Here is a 17,634-nt window from a genome sequence, read left to right as displayed (position 1 = left end):
ATGCACAGGACACAGACAGCTCCTGGGTGCTGAATAGACCCCTGTGTCCATGCCAAGCCCCAGTTAAATTAGCCTGGCTCCAATTGGGATTTTGATTCTGCTTACTGATTTAATTACAGGAACAGGGCTTTATTTATTTAAGCAAGCTGTAAGGAGACATCACTATATTAACTCTATTAATATAATCAATCAATTGGCAACATTTTCTGTAACTTGTAAGATAACCACACTTTTCTGAGTGTCCTATTAAAGTCAGAATCTCTAATTTATTCATTTACTTTTGCAAGAACATTTGCTTCATTGTCAAAGCACAAAGACAGTAGCTTCAGCTCTAAGGTCTCAAAATTCAACAGCTTGAATTAGGCCTGATTAAGAACTACATGTCTCTACGAACTGTGCCTACTGATTTTGTCAGCTTCCCAAAACCAGACTGATCTGCAGACTACATAAAACTCAGCACTTATTAAACAGTCTCCAACAAATCTGCATGAAAATTAAATTTTGCTTTCATCAAGGAGTGAATAAACATATGGAAGGATGTATAATCTTATTTATCAAAAACCATTTGTATAATTAAACACGAATATCATAAAAGGTTGCCTTAGGTCATCATTTGCATGAGTAAGTAATTTGTAGAATGTCAGGTACAATAGACAGAATAGATGGATGTGTGAGTGTATAGGGTTAAATTAGGCTCAATATTAGCCAACCACATAGTGATCAATCAGAATGATAGATCTAAATGGCAATACAAGAGGACTGTCTGAGCGATTTTTAGTATAAGTATTCCTTAGTAAGCTTTCATGTTGAGCAGTTCTAACTACAGTAAAACACGTTCTTATGTAATCTCTCCTGGGCAGGTCTTCTTTTTTTTTAAGTTTGCATCTTCCTATCTAAACTGACCCTGGAGAACTTTTACTAGTGTTCTGAATTTACAACAAGTTCAAAGAAGCCTAGGACATTTCAAAAGAGGGCTCGTACTGGAAAGTAAAGATGTTTAATGTTGTGATCTGAAAACCATAGGTAGCAGTTAAAGTTAAGGAATTCAAGTTATTCCCTCACACTGTTTATAGTACATAATGCTATTAAAGGACACATTACTCATCGCTACAAATGAGACCCTAAGCCCAAAGGTTTATGCAGAGTGCTTTTGTTTCAATGAAATCTGTGATATATCTATAGTGAACTCTTCATGAAGCCAAACTCCTTTCAGTTTACTGCAATAGGTCAAACCCTCTATCTCATTTAAACCCTTGCTGCTATAGAGATTTGCCAACTGTAGTTCATTTTAAAGGGGCATATTTCTGCATAGAAGGACAGTTCTTAAGAAGGATGAGGTTCTGAATGACCCACCTGTATTGACTCAAAACCAGACTTGGAGCCAATGCTCCAGAGTTCTATTTTAAGCTATGGGAATAAATGTGTGTAGTGTTAACGAACAAAGCCCAGACCTACAAAAGGTCCAGCAGTGTCAGGCAGAGATACTCAAGCTACTCAAGCAAGAACTGGAAGTAGTATAGCCATGTTAGCCCAGCATTGTGCATATGCTAATTAACTCATTAACTGAGAGGAGTTTTGTACCTGCAAGTTATTGCACCTACTAAAACATTGAAGGGAAAGTCAAGGACCTTTTAAACATGTTTTACCTAGCATTCCTGAACATTAGAACATATTACAAGGGTTAATGCTAGGTAAAACATGTTTTCTGTATATTTAAAACTGCATTAAGTCTTTCAGCAATGCATCAATCTAAGATGTGATATGGTTAAGACAAGGGAAATGCAATAACATTCATAAATGGTTCTAACACCTTTAGTATATAGAGACATCAAGACTGTTGAGTGTATATATATTTATACAAGGTATATTTTACTTTAAAAAGCCAGCTGAGAACATAAGTATAGGATGGGGAGAATGACCGTGGCACTAGACCATGGCATTAGTGGAGGCACTTCACAGAGAAAAGAAAACCCACTGAACAAGGTACACATAACTTAAATTCCCTGAATATATTATCTCCAGCTCATTAAAGCTTACATCATGGTTCATGGCTCAGAAGCCTGCCAAAATTCATATAGCCCTCAAAGGGTGTATTATCTCCAGGAAGCCAGGAGGGGGCTCCCAAAGCATCTCCAGAAGGAGTTATTCATACCTCTTCATCAATTCGCTGGCCACCTGCCCAGACAGCACTTTGAAGTAGGGTCAGAGAGAGAAGCTCTCTGGAGGCAATATATTCAGAGAACTAGAGAATTTCACTTACAGGTAAGTAAGCTTGTTTTCTTCATAAATGGGTCTCTAGAGACCTCTACTCCTAGAAACTGGCAGCAGCAATCACCCCAAACAGTCATATGACAGCCTCCGAATTAAACAGCATAGCCAAGAACTGGCAAAAACTATGTTCCAAGTGACAGCTCGGCAAGATCTCAACCACAAGGGGTGGCATAAACATGCTGCAAAAAATGCTATTGCTCTCATTCCATGAGCCCAAATTGAATAAACTCTGACTTGTGATAATATCCATGGGGTTTCCCATATATCCACTCTCTGAAATTCAGGCCCAGGTCTTTCATGAACCTGGATACTGACAACTCCCACTGATAGCATTGAAATCAGTTTATCCCTCAGACATAGATAGAGATCATGGTACCACAGATGTTGGAAAAGGAACAAACCTGTTAGGTCACCTAATCTACCCTCTTACCTGCGCAGAAGTGGTCACTATAATGTTTTTTAAATTCAGGTCCTCACAAAGGGTTTTGAAGAAGAAAACTCATTTTCTGTCATCAAAGTATGATAGGAAGCAAAGTTATTCAAGTTTACAGGAAATTCTAACAGGAATTAAAGGGAAAGGCTAACTCTTCCCCAGCACTGTAGCGGAGGTGAACCTCTAGGGGAAGAAAGGTATTTCATCAGCAGGCAAACAAAATGACATCTCATCTGATGAGATAATAGAATGTAAAGCTGCTGCGAAAAATAAGCACTAACTAGTCAGAGAAAATTAGCATAAAGAACAAAGGTAGTCCAAAGTTACAATACCGAGCATAGACCAGTAAAGAAAACAGCTTTTGACCATCTACTGCTGACTGACTGAAGGAGTGCAGTCACAGCTAATTAAGTGGCAGTTTTGTGAAGTGAGTATTTATGTTCTTCACACTATATTCATGAAAGTGGCACAGCTACCAAAGAGCCCTCATCTTCAATTAAATGAAAGCTCAAAACAGCATATGCTGTCAGAAGACCTGGTATTCTGTAGTCTTCTATGTGTCAAAGAGAGACACAGAAGACCAGCTCAAGCCTCAATTGTTGCACAGATGTACAAGACATAGATAAGATATAAAGGGCCAATTTCTCTACTCCTACCAAGGAATCAAGTGCAGTTGAAGTCCTTCCAGGGAGCCTAAAGTCTCTGTGAATCTAGCTGTGATGTTGGCTTTAGCCTCTCCCCAAAAGGGACCCTGCAGCTCTGTTCCAAGTCTGTTGGCAACAAAGGGAGGAGTGCATCCCTATAGGCAGGCCCTATAGCTACATGCCCCTTCATTCCTAACCTTTCAGTGTTTCTTTCTCAGTTTTCAGTCAGCCTCTAACAGTATGACTTAATAAATGAGGGCTTTTTGCCATCACTCAATAGAGATATTTTTGTTCTGATAAAAAAACAGGATGTCTCTGGTGCATGACTTATATTCAGATTAATGGGACTCTGTTAGCATGTCCTAATGCATCCTGTTAGTAACTTGTAGAAGCTGGACTGGATGCTGTATTTCAGCTAAGCTGTACTCTGCACAGGACTCAAGGAGGGAAAGGAGAAATGTGGCTTTAAACAGTCTCTTCATTTCCTACATTTTGGCCCTGCTGGGTGAAGGCAATATTGCCCCTACTATATATTACAGCAGTCCCAAAATGCTCTATTAGCTACAATGGCTCTCACAAGCTAATTTTGCAACCAAAATTCGTCAGAGCACAGCCAATATACTTTAGGTTTGTCTGTAAAGAGACACACAGTTCACAGCCCACTAGTATGAATGTTTCTCAGTACAGGTGTGTCATGGCCTTGGAACATTGTGTTCATTTCCACATAACACCTGCCCTGAGAAGTATTGATAAACTAGAAGTCTTCAGAGAAGAGCAATGTAACATTTTATTGGTGCTAGAGGGACTGCCTGATGAGGAAAGATGAAAAGAGGTAAAGAGGATATAGCCTGGCTATGAGAAACAAGAGCGGGCTGTGACAGCAATCTATGAATTCTTGAAAAGCAAAGATATTGAGGTATTCAGTGTTGTAAGAGGGGCACATTTAGGATTAACCGAATGAAGGAAAGATTTAGGGAGAATTTTCACTATTGAGGCATATTAGGCTACAAAGTCTCCATAAGGAAAAGATGGAATTTTCAGACTGGAAAATATGCTATGGAAACAATCCTGAACTGCCTGGGAAATGAACTCACTGGTAGTTAACAGCCCTCTCTATCTGAGCACTTAATTGGTTATTATAGGATCATCCTATAATTGCATAACTTGAGCATATCACAGCACCCTTATGAGGTGAGATATTATTATTAACCTTGTTTTACAGATGGGGAATTTAGGCACAGAGCACTCTACTGACTTGCCCAAGGTCACCCAAGAAGGTTGTGATAAAATTTGGAAGTGAACTCAGATCACCGAAGTGCCATTTCACAAGCTCATTTTTCTTCCAGCTGTTTATGGTTCTATACAATCATCACAGTCCCCCATGCTACAAGATAGGATGAAGCTAAAAAAAGGGGCAGCATAGACTTCATGTTATAACATGTCTGTCCCTCAGTAGCCTCCTTCCTTTTTAACAAGTGTGTGGCCTTTTTACAGTTTAAATCTTCCTTCAATAATAAGGGCACTATTAAATATTCTCAACTGCATCAGGTCTTGATTTGTCAGCTCATAATGCATGTAGTTTAAAAGACTGGAAAAACTTACCTTTTCCCTCCATCACTAGAGGGACACTTGCTAGAACAGATACAGCTAGTGATCTACAGGTAAGGGTGGATCCAGAGGGGATGCAATGGTGCAGCTGGCTCCCTCCTCTCTCTTTCTTTTCAGACCACACCACGTTAGCAGTAGCCAGGGACTTTTTAAAATCCCCAAATCAGGTAAGAATGTCACCCCCTTCCTTCCCCTCCATTCTCAGTGACACATCTCTCCCCCTCCTATTCCCCACCTCCCTACTTGCCCATGCTGCATCCCCATCTAACCCAGGGGTCGGGGGAGCTCTCGAGCCACCTCTGTCTTAGTCCAGCTGGGCTGCCTGAGGAGACACTCAACCAGGGACAGTGGTGGTGGAAGGTGGACTCCCCCTTCCTACATGTTTCCTGCCAGTCTGGGAGCAGGCTGTGAGGGGGGAACCCACCTGCCACTGTCTGCCATGGCTGTTGCTGTTCCTGACTGAGCTTGGCTTCCTGCGCAGCCTGGCTGGAATGAGGCAAGAGCAGTTTTGGAGCGTCCCCCATTCCTGGGATAGCAGCGAGGGAAGGGAAGGGGGTGCTGAGAGTGGGGGGAGATTCTTACTTGATTTGGTAACTGAAAACAAAAGGTCCCTGCTGCTTCTCCCATGGCATGGTCTGCCCACCCATGGGGTGGGGGGCGGCCAAGAGGGGGAGTGCAACCACCCCTGAAGCACCAAATGCTGCTCCTACACTTCCCCTTTACAAAATCCTGGATTCACCCATATTTACAGGTATGCCTGGCTTTAGGGACCTTCGCACCCCAAAACAAGGGCCTAATATCCAAAGCCCTGCTGTCAGAGCAGAGGTTTCTGAACTTGAGAAGGCAAAGATATTTAAGAGCACCAGCACAGCTGAACACTCTGCTCCTCAGCCCTCCCAAGGCACGGACCTGACAATGCAATAGATATTCCCAACTAACTTGATGAAGTCAGATGCAGATGTCCATATGGCTTGTGACAAACTCTGCCTAGCAAAAGCTAACTATTGAAGTTGAAATTGTCTTATGCTAAGCATCATGAGTCCTTCAGTGTAGCAGTCAGTAGTGGGAAAAATTGATTTACCATTGCTAAAGAGTTAAGGACCTAACTAGAGTGTTTCTAGAGGTCTGGGATGCCTTTTAATAAACAATGCTCATGTATACACAACAGAACTAGCAAAATCTCTTAGCTGTCTTTTCAGTATGGGAGAAATTTTCAAATCCTTTACAATCTAAAAAGGGGGGAAAGCACCCTCCTACTTACTACAGGACATCAGTGTATCCCTTCTATAGACTGCCAGGGTTGCTATTAAACAGTTACTGCTTTTTACCCAGTTTCCAACCACTGGTTCTGCATGAATATGGATCCAACAGTTCTAGTGTAAGTCCCCTCAATATTTCTCTGCAACAGGTTTTTTAATACCCGTAAGTCAACTTACATACAAAGGCCCCTTTCAGAGCTGCTCTGAATTCTTGTCCTCCATCCTACCCTCATGTGCTACAAGGTTTCCACAGAGAGAAAAGACACATCATCCAATCTTTACTCTTACAGGATCCATGTTCAATACTCACCTTGAATTTGAAAGGAGTGGGTTCATGCTTAGGCCAAGGTGTTCAGAAACAGCTGCTGATTTGGGTTTCTCACTTTTTCAGTGCTTTATTCTGGACACCTTGAAGACACCTAATTTTCAACTGTGCTTCTATTGACTTCAACTGGGGTGATGGTGCATATTCTAAATTTGTGTTAACCCTAATTTGATCCTCTAAACCCTCCTATCTAGCTTCACTATTAAAACATTAACAGTCATAAGGTGCTAAACTATTACAGTGAAAAAGCATCATGACAGCAAACAATTTGGGGATTAAAAACAATGGTGTGAACATGGAACCGAAGCTCATTTCACATAATGCACTATTGGACTGATAATTAATAAGAGATGTAAGCAGGTTTAACTCTAAAAGCAAGACAATTTAATAATTTGTTTCCTATGGGCATATAATGAGATAGTTAACATATTCCCAAGAGAGAGATAAGCAGATATTAAAAGGTCTTTCCAATACCTGTAATGGCTAAGGGCAACAGCTAATTCAATAGATTCGATCAAAATCACCACTTCTTTCGCTGCTACTGATTTATTACTTTGGCTGTAGTTAGTCATCACTCATTTTAGTTTGCTTTTCAGTGCTCATAAATTATGCCTCATAAATAAAAAGATACAATCAAGGAAATCATATCAATTCATCTACAGCCCTTGAGTATATTTTCCCATGGTACTCACACTAATGTCTTTTTAAAGGATAGCTTGTCATGACTTTTGAATATGTCAGAATCTCAATATACCAAAGAAGGTTTTGCCTTAACAGGTTCACAGCTAATGTGGGAAGCTAATAAATCTGAAACAATACTGTTATTTAGTTTAATGAATAAAACTCTATTCTTGATTGATAAACAGTTTGCCTGTGGGCCTGCCTTTGGGATGATGTTGCCATGGACATGCAATGGCATATGGATGAGGTTTCCAAATGTGGAAATGCATGAGGCAAAAATGCCTCTTATTCCTAAGTGCACACCCCACAAAGGACATACTCATTGCCAAAAGAGGTATCTGGAATAAAGAAACATTTTTTTAAATGTATTTTATCTAGGATCAGAATCTGGATCATAATTCTTACTCCTTCACTTCACCTCTAAATTAGATGATCTGTTGTGCAAAAGCTAAATTTCTGCCATGGACCCATGAATCAAGAGAAGAGGTAAACTGATCCATCCAGTGAAATTAAATATGACCTAATTTTTCCCTAAAACCGGAACTAAGCTTTTAGAATAATATCACTGGCTTTTTGTTGCAGTTGTTTAACCATTTGCATGCACTTCTGAACTTCAATTGAGGCTGAGATCAGAAACCTTGTTGCTGAAATACCAAATATCCTATTCGAATGGAATCATGGAATATAGAAAACACCAGGTAACAAAAGCTCCCATTTTGATTGAAGGATTATAGAAGGAAAAGAGAGGACCTTGAGCAATGGAGCAAAAGAAGGAAAGAAAGAGCTATGTCTCCATATTTTGTCACATAGCTTTGTAAGGGAAGGAGGAAAAAAAATAGGTGAAAGTGTAGAAAGTAAAGGTATGGGAAGTAAAGAGATGTAAATGAACAATAAAGATTATTTTAAATTAGTGAAAATCCATCTCTGGCCAGTGAAAGAGACATCTCTTTCCTTTGCCTTCTTCCCTCACTGCCCCTCCTCCCACCACCTTTTAAGCTGCAACAGTCACTTAGTTGTTTGGCAACAGCTAAAATGCTACCAACAAGAGAGGAGCTAGTAATTTATCAGGCAGGTCATCAAACAAAGTATTACAGCTTTTGTTTCTCAAGGCAACAAAAAAGAATCAAGTGCTCTTCATTTTATATAGCAGGGCTCAGCATATTAGCAACATTATACCCCCAAAACAACACTGGGAATATAAACTGTTCCTGTCTTAAAAGGAGCACTTGAAACTCACTTCACCACTTTTGTAGGTATCTCTCTGACTGTATTTCCTGAGCCCTTCACTAAGCCTTAGTGAATGGATCGTAAGCAAAACTGGTCAGTCCTGAGTCAGGGATGGATGTGGCAGCTTCACCTCCCACACTGGTGAAGGAGGCAGGCTCATGGGTCTTCGCAGTCCCATATCTGCCCGCTTCCAAACACCTCCATACAATCCTCACAGAGTACAGCTACAAATCCTAGGGTTAAGACCCCTAAAAAGGGCTACATCACCTTTCCATACAACATCTGAACAATATTGTTTCTGCTGCCAGGCAATACTTACATGGGGCTGTATCCCTAATTCGGAAGGAAACATTAACTTGGAGAGCACAAGAAAAAAAGAAGTCCCTTGTTTTCTGTCCTGGGTATTCAACCTGATTTGGCTTAGCAAAGGTGGTTAATACCATGTCCATTTTGATGTAGGGAGAACAAAGATTACATTATATGCAAATTTCATTTTTGTTTTGCCAACTCAGCCTCTTAACTGCCCTAGTCAAAGGGACTGTCCTTCACCTGAGGAAAACACGACGGTCCCATCATTGTGGCTTTTAGATTGGCCATATGGGCTGTTATAAAGCAACTTTACACTGTCTGCTCCCAAGGGTCTGTGTGTGTTTTTTTCCTGTGAAAGGGCCCAGGAAGCAAGAGACTACACATGGAAACTAAACAGGGTTAGCCAGATCCTCAGCTGCTGTAAATCAGGGGAGCTTTACTGAAGACCTCAAAGTTACATTGATTTATACCAGCTGAAGATCTGTAGTACAAATCTTCAAATGACCATATTGTTGAACACATTGTGTTCAAAGAGGTGCCTAGGATTTTCACAATCCTAAGTACTCAACTCCAGAGGAAATCATTGCAAGTTAGCAATATATGTTCCTTAGAAAAATCCCATTGCTTGCCAATCTATACCTTCTGGCACTTAAATACTGTTAAAAAGCTGGCCTCATAGGTATATCTACAAAGGGCAATATACTGTTGTGGAGATGTATCTGAGCTTGCAGAAACTATATGTATGCTATCACAAAGCTTCATGCGAGCTAACTTGCCTTGCTGGGAAGCAGGGTGTACTCGGTCCCTGCTTCTGACATGGAATAATTGTAATACAAAGGCTATGAACAGTCCCAGAGCAGGGACCAGAACCAGGATCTCACCTCCCAGATAAGTGCTTTCTCCACCAGGTTACAGAATCATGCTCCTTCACTTTCTGGTTCTCTTTCTGACCCCATGAATCTTGCTTTTGTTGGCTGCAGCCATTCAGTTTTCACAGAAAGGTACCCCTCCTGGCAAAGCTCAGCTTGGGGGTTAGGGCACTCTCATGGGAGGTGTGAGACATTGGTTTGGCCAAGGTACAGTGCCAGTCTTCAGGCAAATGGTGGGGTTTCAGATTTGCCCCTCTCCTCAGTGTTTCCCATTGGCTATCTCAGGCAGCCCTTTCTTAGATGCCTAACTCTCCTTCTTTCACTGTATAGGGTATCCAGGTGTCTACCTCAGGTTAGTAAATTCCATCCCCAGTCCAAGGCACCTGAAGGTCTCCTGTCATCTGGCTCTTAGGAAATTTTGAAGATGTTACCTTTGACCTGCTCTAATCTGCTGAGCTGACAGGCAGTTACTCGTGTTTCCATTAAAACATACAAAGAAAAGAATGATACCAAAATTTCTGGGCACAGATTAGATGTTAATGTTCTACCCAGCAAACTAAATCTTGATAACTGACATTTCTAAAAAATGCTGCAAAGGGCCCAGTCACAGCACTTTGATTTTATCTGCATTCAGCTGGAGGAAATTTAGTTGCATTTAAAGTTTTATGTCCAGCAAACAAGCCTCCAATGCAGAGACAGAAGAATCAATATTGAGCTTAAGTGAAATATAAATCTAGGTTTCATCAGCATAATAGCGAAAGCCAAGCCCTATACTTATGAATAACTTGTCTCACAGGTAACATATAACTTGTCAACAATGGAGGGCCTAAGAACAGAGCCGGGAGGGATGCCACAAGTGACATCAGCAGAAGAGGAACATACACACACACTCACATGCACACTCTCTCTCTCACTCTCTCTCTCACTCTCACACACACACACACACACACACACACACACACACACCCCTCCTCTCACTGAAAACAAATAAATAGCTGATAGCTGGGAAGGAGCAAAACAGATTTGTGGTCCTGTCAGAATAGTGTAGTTCAGCTACTGAGTGGAACTAAAATAAAAGAGAGTTTCTACCTGCCTCAAATGCAGCATTTTAGTGTAGAAGAATTAGAACAGGCAGACAACCTAAGTCAGACATCATCAATAAATCATTAAAAACCTTGACTCAGAATGGACTTTGCTAGGAATAAACATCAGAAAGCTAGACTGAAGCTTCTGATTGAGATATCAGGTAATTAAAGGTTGGTGCAAGTAAGAACACAGCACGCATGCACAAATTTCTACTAAAAGCTTTGGAACTTAAAATGCCCAGATCCCTAGAAAGTCAGGGCCAACTACTATGGGTGGGGTTAATCACTGTAGAACCAGAGTTATTTGGAAAAAAATCCCCAGAGATGTCCTTTTCATAAATCTATAGCTGCAAAAACATAGGCAACACTGTTATCAACTAACATGTAGCATGAGAAACAGAGCTTTGGACTTTTTGCTTAAAAATACAGAACTCCCTCTTTTCAGCTAAGGGAGAATTTCAATGAGTAAAAAGGGCTTTTTCCCCTTGTAATTCCTCTTCCTTCTTCCTCCCACCCCCACTCCTGAAACATATATGTATCCCCACACACACTTGCATTTGAAAGCCTGTCTAATTTTATTCCAACTACATAGTTGGTTCAATAAAATATATCGCCCTTAGAAATCCTTGCCTGTCACATGGTTTCTGGACCATCACAGATACAACATCATTCTTACGCTACCCAAAAAATACTTGAAACACAAATACTTCACCCTAACATATGCTATTGCCAGAAAAGGTTTAACAGTTTTGGCCACAAGAGAAGTAATTGCTGAAAAATAAGTCCCTCAAGTATTTTAAGTGTGAAAAGTTTTCCATTCTCTAAGTGGTGTTTTCTATTCTGGAAAGAATCCTTAGTGCTACTAAGTTCACTGAAATTTAAGGAATTTAATATTATTAGTAACTGAGGGAAATCAAGTCATTGGAGACCCATCATCCATAAAAGGAAACCCAGAGATGTCATACAATTTCCTCAGAACAAAAATAATGCAAATTACTTTATCCTTCATTCTGTGGTCATCTAGGAATACTCCTCTAAGTCTGCATCAGGAGAAAAAAATTGATCAAGTTGTGAATAATGTTCTTTCAAAACTTGGCAGTCAGTATTTTTTCTATCACCATTCCAGTTTCCATTAGTTTTGACATTGCCCCTGTAGAATCCTTTCTTTGCACAAACTGGAACCACTAGGGGCTTGTGCACCTGCCTAGACTACTTCTATGCTGTGCCAGGGAGCACTGTGATGAAACACTCTCCATCCACCTGCTCCTGCTTCACATGCATGAGATCCTAGAAAGGAAGCTCTACAGCTTTAAAGGAGTCTTGAGCTTCTACCACTAAGCACACCTGTGATGGACAGTTGAAGATAGTCTCTGGACACACACTTGGAGCTGCTCTAAGATGGTTATGCTACCTCATTTGGGGGAATTGGTGCATGGAAAGTGAAGCAAGTGAGTTGGGTATGCTTCACAGTGGCACAGTTGGACAAGGCATGAAGGCAGTGTCAACATGTTCAAAAGCTCCATAAAAAGGAGGATCAAGCTTCTCCTTCCTTGAGGTCTTAGTATGTGGTCAGGGAATCCTTCAATAAATTGTACTGCTTGTGCAGTCCTGTGGCTAAGAAATAACTTGATACAAGCCCAATCCACCAAGAAGAGCACTGTGTTGGTTGTGGAACACAGATGCAAAAGGATCTGGTATGTTAAAAGGGCATTCATATGCAAGGGAAAGAAAATCCAGAACAGTTCAACTATGAGGCTTCAATTTATTCATGCGTAGCACATGAGACTGAGTTGGAGCAGCCCTGGCTGGCAGGGGGCTCTGGGGGGTCAGCCTGCCAGCCTGGGGCTGCGCTCCCTGGCTCAACATGCTGTGGAGGGGCAGTGTGGGGCACAAGGGAGCTTAAGCACAGGGCTAGCCAGTAGGCAGCACTTGCACTGTAGCACCTTCATGACCCAGCCAGCCCATATCTACTTGCATTTACAAGTACAATCCTACTGCAGAGCAAATTAGTTTACTCCAGCCTAATAGGAGTGCACATGTAGATTCTGAGATGTTTATTGTGCAGCTAATTAGTCAACTGCACAATAAACATCTTGTTTAGATGTGCCCAGTATCACATAAAAACATGATCTGAATTTCAGAAGATTATAAATTGCTATGCAGTCTATACATATATTTGAGATCAAATATAGACCACGGTTAGTAGTAGTTCTGTTTAATGGAGAAATATTAAGCAGTACTGTTTGAGTTTGACATTAATGGAAAACAACCACAGGCCAAAGCAACTCATATACCCTAGGACACTGTGGCCACATCTACACAAGACACCAACTGCACAGTGGCCCATAACTACTGTGCAATAGTGTCACATGGCAGCAAGCATGATGGCTTGGGCTACTGCACAGTCGTGTCATGAAAAACCCATTCAGTAATGCTACTGCGTAGTAACTCTGGTTAGTGGAATGAATGATTATGTTTAAGCAAATTGAGTCTTGAATGAATTTACTCCGGGAAGACTTATCTCTAAAATCTCAATTATTTAAAAAAAATTTGCACTAATTATTATTGTAGAACCAATTTTTAAATCATATAGAACCAATTTGAAAATCTTTTTGAAAAGGCTATTTTTTAATGAATATGAAATCTTATTACTTCAGGTACTGAAATTCAAACTATTACTGTATATACCTACTTGCTTACTTATCCCATTTCATACCTGGTATTCATATTCAGTGTAAGGCAGCAAACTGACATCTTTGCAGGAGGTTAAAGACCCATTATAGACAAGTACCAGGTCTAAATTTATGTGCGTATGAGTGGCTAGTCTTCTGTAAAGCTCGTAATGTAAAATCTTCCCATTCAGTTGTTGTGGGCCTGTCCACAGAACAGAACAGACTGACTGGAGTCCATCAGGGCTCATTTGTACTTCTATGAGAGGGGCAGGCTGCAGTTCAGGGGGGGCTTCCAGAGTCTGTGTGGATGCCCACTCACTGGAAGCACATCCCAGCAACGTGCACGCTTGAATTTGTACTTCATACCTTTGGGAACACAAATAAGAAAGCAATCCATATAAACATTGTTCATGTATATATCTACAATATATAAGATTAGAAAGTATTGAGAAAGTGACTGAAATTCCTTTTTTTTTGGCCTTCATATATTTGAAGAAGAAAAGAATTCACATTAATATGGTCAACATGAGTCTGATCTCACAAAGTGGCATAAGCAATCCCATTTATCCCAATGGGTCTACACATACAAGTAGGAGTCACTGGATAGCAACATTATTATTAATAAAAATGTGATGCAGTAGTGTTTACATTTCTTTTAAACTGAGTCTACATATATTCTACCTTTACTTTCTATTAAACAAAAAACAAGTGCTTGCCAGAGGAGTTCTATGGATTTTGTATTCCAATTCTTTATTCATCCAGGCTCAAAAGACAAAAATGTTTCCAAGGAACACAGAAATCTTCCACTCCATTTGCCTGAATCAGGCAGAATTTAGATTCTAATTCCCCCGCATCCAAGTTTGTATAGTGGGGGCTGGTGGTGACAGGTTTCACTGAGCATATGCTGATAGGTAAATGGTGCTGAGAGGACAAATTTCTGAGGCTGACTGAAAGCTATTTTGTAAATGATCAGTTGTGTACAGTATCAAAAATACAAACAGATAGAAAAAGAAAGGAAAATGTAAATCAAATAGAGATATACTCATTCAACACTCCAAAAGGCAGGAGATCAACTCTAAGACAAAAATAATTGATTGAGTTAAAATTTTGCTGGCTGGAGTTGAGGCATATTCATGATTGATAAACCAGCACATAACTGAGCTAACGCTGGCCAAAAAGATCTTTCTTTGGGTACAGAGGGCCAGAGTGAAAGTAGGCTATATAATAAAATGGATTTATTAGCATAAAGCATTTGGCTTCTGGATGTTCTAACAGCCCAGGAGAGGTGCAGTTGAAACACTTAGGTTAAAACAAAAACCCAAAGCTTCCAAGAAATTATAGACTGATGAAGCCTTAGTTTCCTTTTTTTTATATCAGTGTTAATACTGACAGAAGATAAAGAGCCAGATACTGCTCCACCTATTAGGCATCTAAGGGCATCTGTGCATGTGCTGCACAGTGGTGGGGGGAAAGAGGTGTTTTAATTAGAGTGACTCTTGGGAGCTGTTCTAATTAAACCACCCGCAGCATCTCATGTATACTATTCAGCATCCTGCATTTCAAAATGGCGGTGGAGGTGCTTTAACTAAAGTTTGTTCAACAAGTTTTAGTTAAAGTGCCCTGGCCTCCATTTTGAAATGTGGGGACACTGAATACATAAGATGCTGCAGCATGGTGGATTAATCAAATCTGCTCTGACGCATTCTAATCAGGATGCGTTGGAGCATACATAAAAGTGCCCTAAGTAGGCTTACATTTCTGAGTGCTATTCTATTCTGCCGTTCCTGAAAAATCAACAAATACATCCAGTTTTGTAACATCATTGTCTTATCCTTAAAGGCTGAGGCCCTCTCTACACATGCAGTAAAAAGCATGATTGGATCTAATGCACGATCCACACAATCACACCTCCTGCCATACCACACATGAATGGCAGGCAGCATGAATGTGCAATTGCATACTAGATCCAATTGCATCTTACTGTTAGTGTAGGGGGAGCCCAATTCTGGGCTCCCCCTGCATTGGACAAGAAGCAGGCTTCTGCAGCTGGAAGCCCCCTTTACTGATGTGGCTCGTAGCCATGGGGATCATGCACAACCAAGACCAAACATCCTGTGCCTTACAGGGCTCTTGGTCCCGGCTGAGCCCCATACACAGCCAGGACCAAGAGCTCCTTTAGGCATGGAACAATCAGCCTCCGCAATTCTGGGGTGCTGCTGCAGTCTCCCAGCTGTGGGGTTACATGGAGAGATCCATAGCTGGGAGATCACAGCAGCTGTGATCTCCCTGCTGCAGTCTCCCAGCCACTGCCTGAAGTGCTCCCTCACCCCTGCGGCTGGGAGACTACATTGGTTCAGTCTCCCAGCCACAGAACTGTCTACACATGCAAATTAAAGCTGGATAGAAACCAGCTATAACAGAGTTGGGCAAAATGGCGGATCTGGCGGGTGGCCGGACTCCATTTCCCAGCAGACCCTGCCCACGTTGCTGCAGCTGGTTTCCATGGAGACCCCAGCAACAGCAGACCACGGGGCCAGGGTTTCCATGGAGGCAGACCAGCCCCAGCAGCATGGGCAGGGCATGCAGCTGGGCGGGGCAGTGCTCTGGGGCCAGAGCTGAGATCTTGCAGCAGTGGCAGCGTGGTCCAGACTGGGGCAGAGCCATGATCCACTGCCTGCATGCCCCTGCCTGGGGTATGCAGGCAGTGGACCGCAGCTCTGCCCCAGCTCTGGACCACGCTGCCACTGCTGCAAGATCTCAGCTCTGGCCCCAGAGCACTGCCCCGCCCAGCTGCATGCCCTGCCCATGCTGCTGGGGCTGGTCTGCCTCCATGGAAACCCTGGCCCCGTGCTGTAACTGGTCTGCTGTTGCTGGGGTCTCCATGGAAACCTAGCCCTGGAGCAGCTCCCTTTTCTGCTGCACACCCTGCCAGCACTGCTGGGGCTGGCCTCTGTGGAAACCCTGGCCCCGTGCTGCCACAGCTCCACTGTTCCTGGGGTCTCCATGGGAACCAGCCCACAGCAACATGGGCAGGGACTGCTGGGACTGGAGTCTGCCGTGAGCCTGATCCAACCCACAGGCTGGATTTTGCCCGCCCCTGAGCTATAAAGTGATTACACATTTTTAACCAATAACTTGATAGTTGGTTGGACCTTTTTAAAGCATGATAGTTAATATGCACATGTAGCCATTTTAAATTTATTGTACAATTAACAAGATAATTGAGCAATAGATGTAATGTGGAGGGGGGTTAGAATCACAAAAAGGCAGAGAGAAGGAGGAAGGAGAATCCACCCAGCTTTTGTATTAACAGTTTTACAGGGACTTGAGTAGGATAGCTTAAAATTCTAAATAAAGTGTAAAAAGACAAATTAGAATCATAGAAGCAAAGAAAATTAGGGTTGGAAGGAACCTCAGGAGGTCATCTAGTTCAACCCCCTGCTCAAAGCAGGACCAGCCCCAGCTAGATCATCCCAGCCAAAGCTTTGTTGAGCTGGACTTAAAAACCTCCAAGTGTGGAGATTCCACCACATCTCTAGATAACTTGTTCCAGTGCTTCACCACCCTTCTATTCAGAAAGTTTTTCCTAATATCCAACCTAAACTTCCCTTTCTGAAACTTGAGAACATTGCTCCTTGTTCTGTCATCTACCACCACTGAGAACAATCTAGCTCCATCCTCTTTTGAACCCCTCTTCAGGTAGTTAAAGGCTGCTATCAAATCTCCCCTCAGTCTTTTCTTCTCTAGACTAAATAAGCCCAGTTTCCTCAGCCTCTCCTCAGAAGTCAAGTGCCCCAGTCCCCTAATGATTTTTGTCGCCTTCTGCCTTTGTGTAGTGGGGGGCCCAAAACTGGACACACTACTCCAGACGTGGCCTCATCAGTGCTGAATAGAAGGGAATAATCACTTTCCTTGATCAGCTGGCAACTCTCCTACTAATGCAGCCCAGTATGCTGTCAGCTTACTTGGCAACAAGGGCACACAAAATTTGTTTACTGACCTTAAATTCATTACACTGGGAATGAGCTGGCCACTAATCTTAGCTGCATTTTTTCCTGCTTTATAAAACAAGCTAAATTTATTCTACAATATAGTCAACTTGCAAAATTGTAGGACTGGACAAGGCTGTAAGCTTCTGAGTCTACAAGCTCAGTTTGGCCCTAGCTTTGCTCACACCCTGGACTCATCTTGCATACTTTCCTAGAAAGTAGTAAAATAGGCTGATGTTATAAAAAAAATAAGGTGTTCTTC

At 41.8% G+C, this 17,634-nt stretch overlaps 1 protein-coding gene across 1 annotated transcript in view; it reads right to left on the bottom strand.

Moving 5' to 3' along the window:
* The window catches only part of USH2A (usherin), a 642,051-nt gene that overhangs the window by 31,320 nt on the left and 593,097 nt on the right, over positions 1 to 17,634 (bottom strand). Inside the window, exon 63 of the mRNA XM_059717779.1 lies at positions 13,428 to 13,749. Within this exon, the coding sequence (XP_059573762.1) occupies positions 13,428 to 13,749 (322 nt within the window). The remainder of the gene's footprint in view (positions 1 to 13,427; positions 13,750 to 17,634) is intronic.

This window comes from Alligator mississippiensis, chromosome 1 (assembly GCF_030867095.1).
Source record: "Alligator mississippiensis isolate rAllMis1 chromosome 1, rAllMis1, whole genome shotgun sequence".
NCBI lineage: Eukaryota > Metazoa > Chordata > Crocodylia > Alligatoridae > Alligator > Alligator mississippiensis.
Note: the sequence above shows the minus strand (reverse complement) of the source record. Positions and strands in the feature narration are given on the sequence as shown.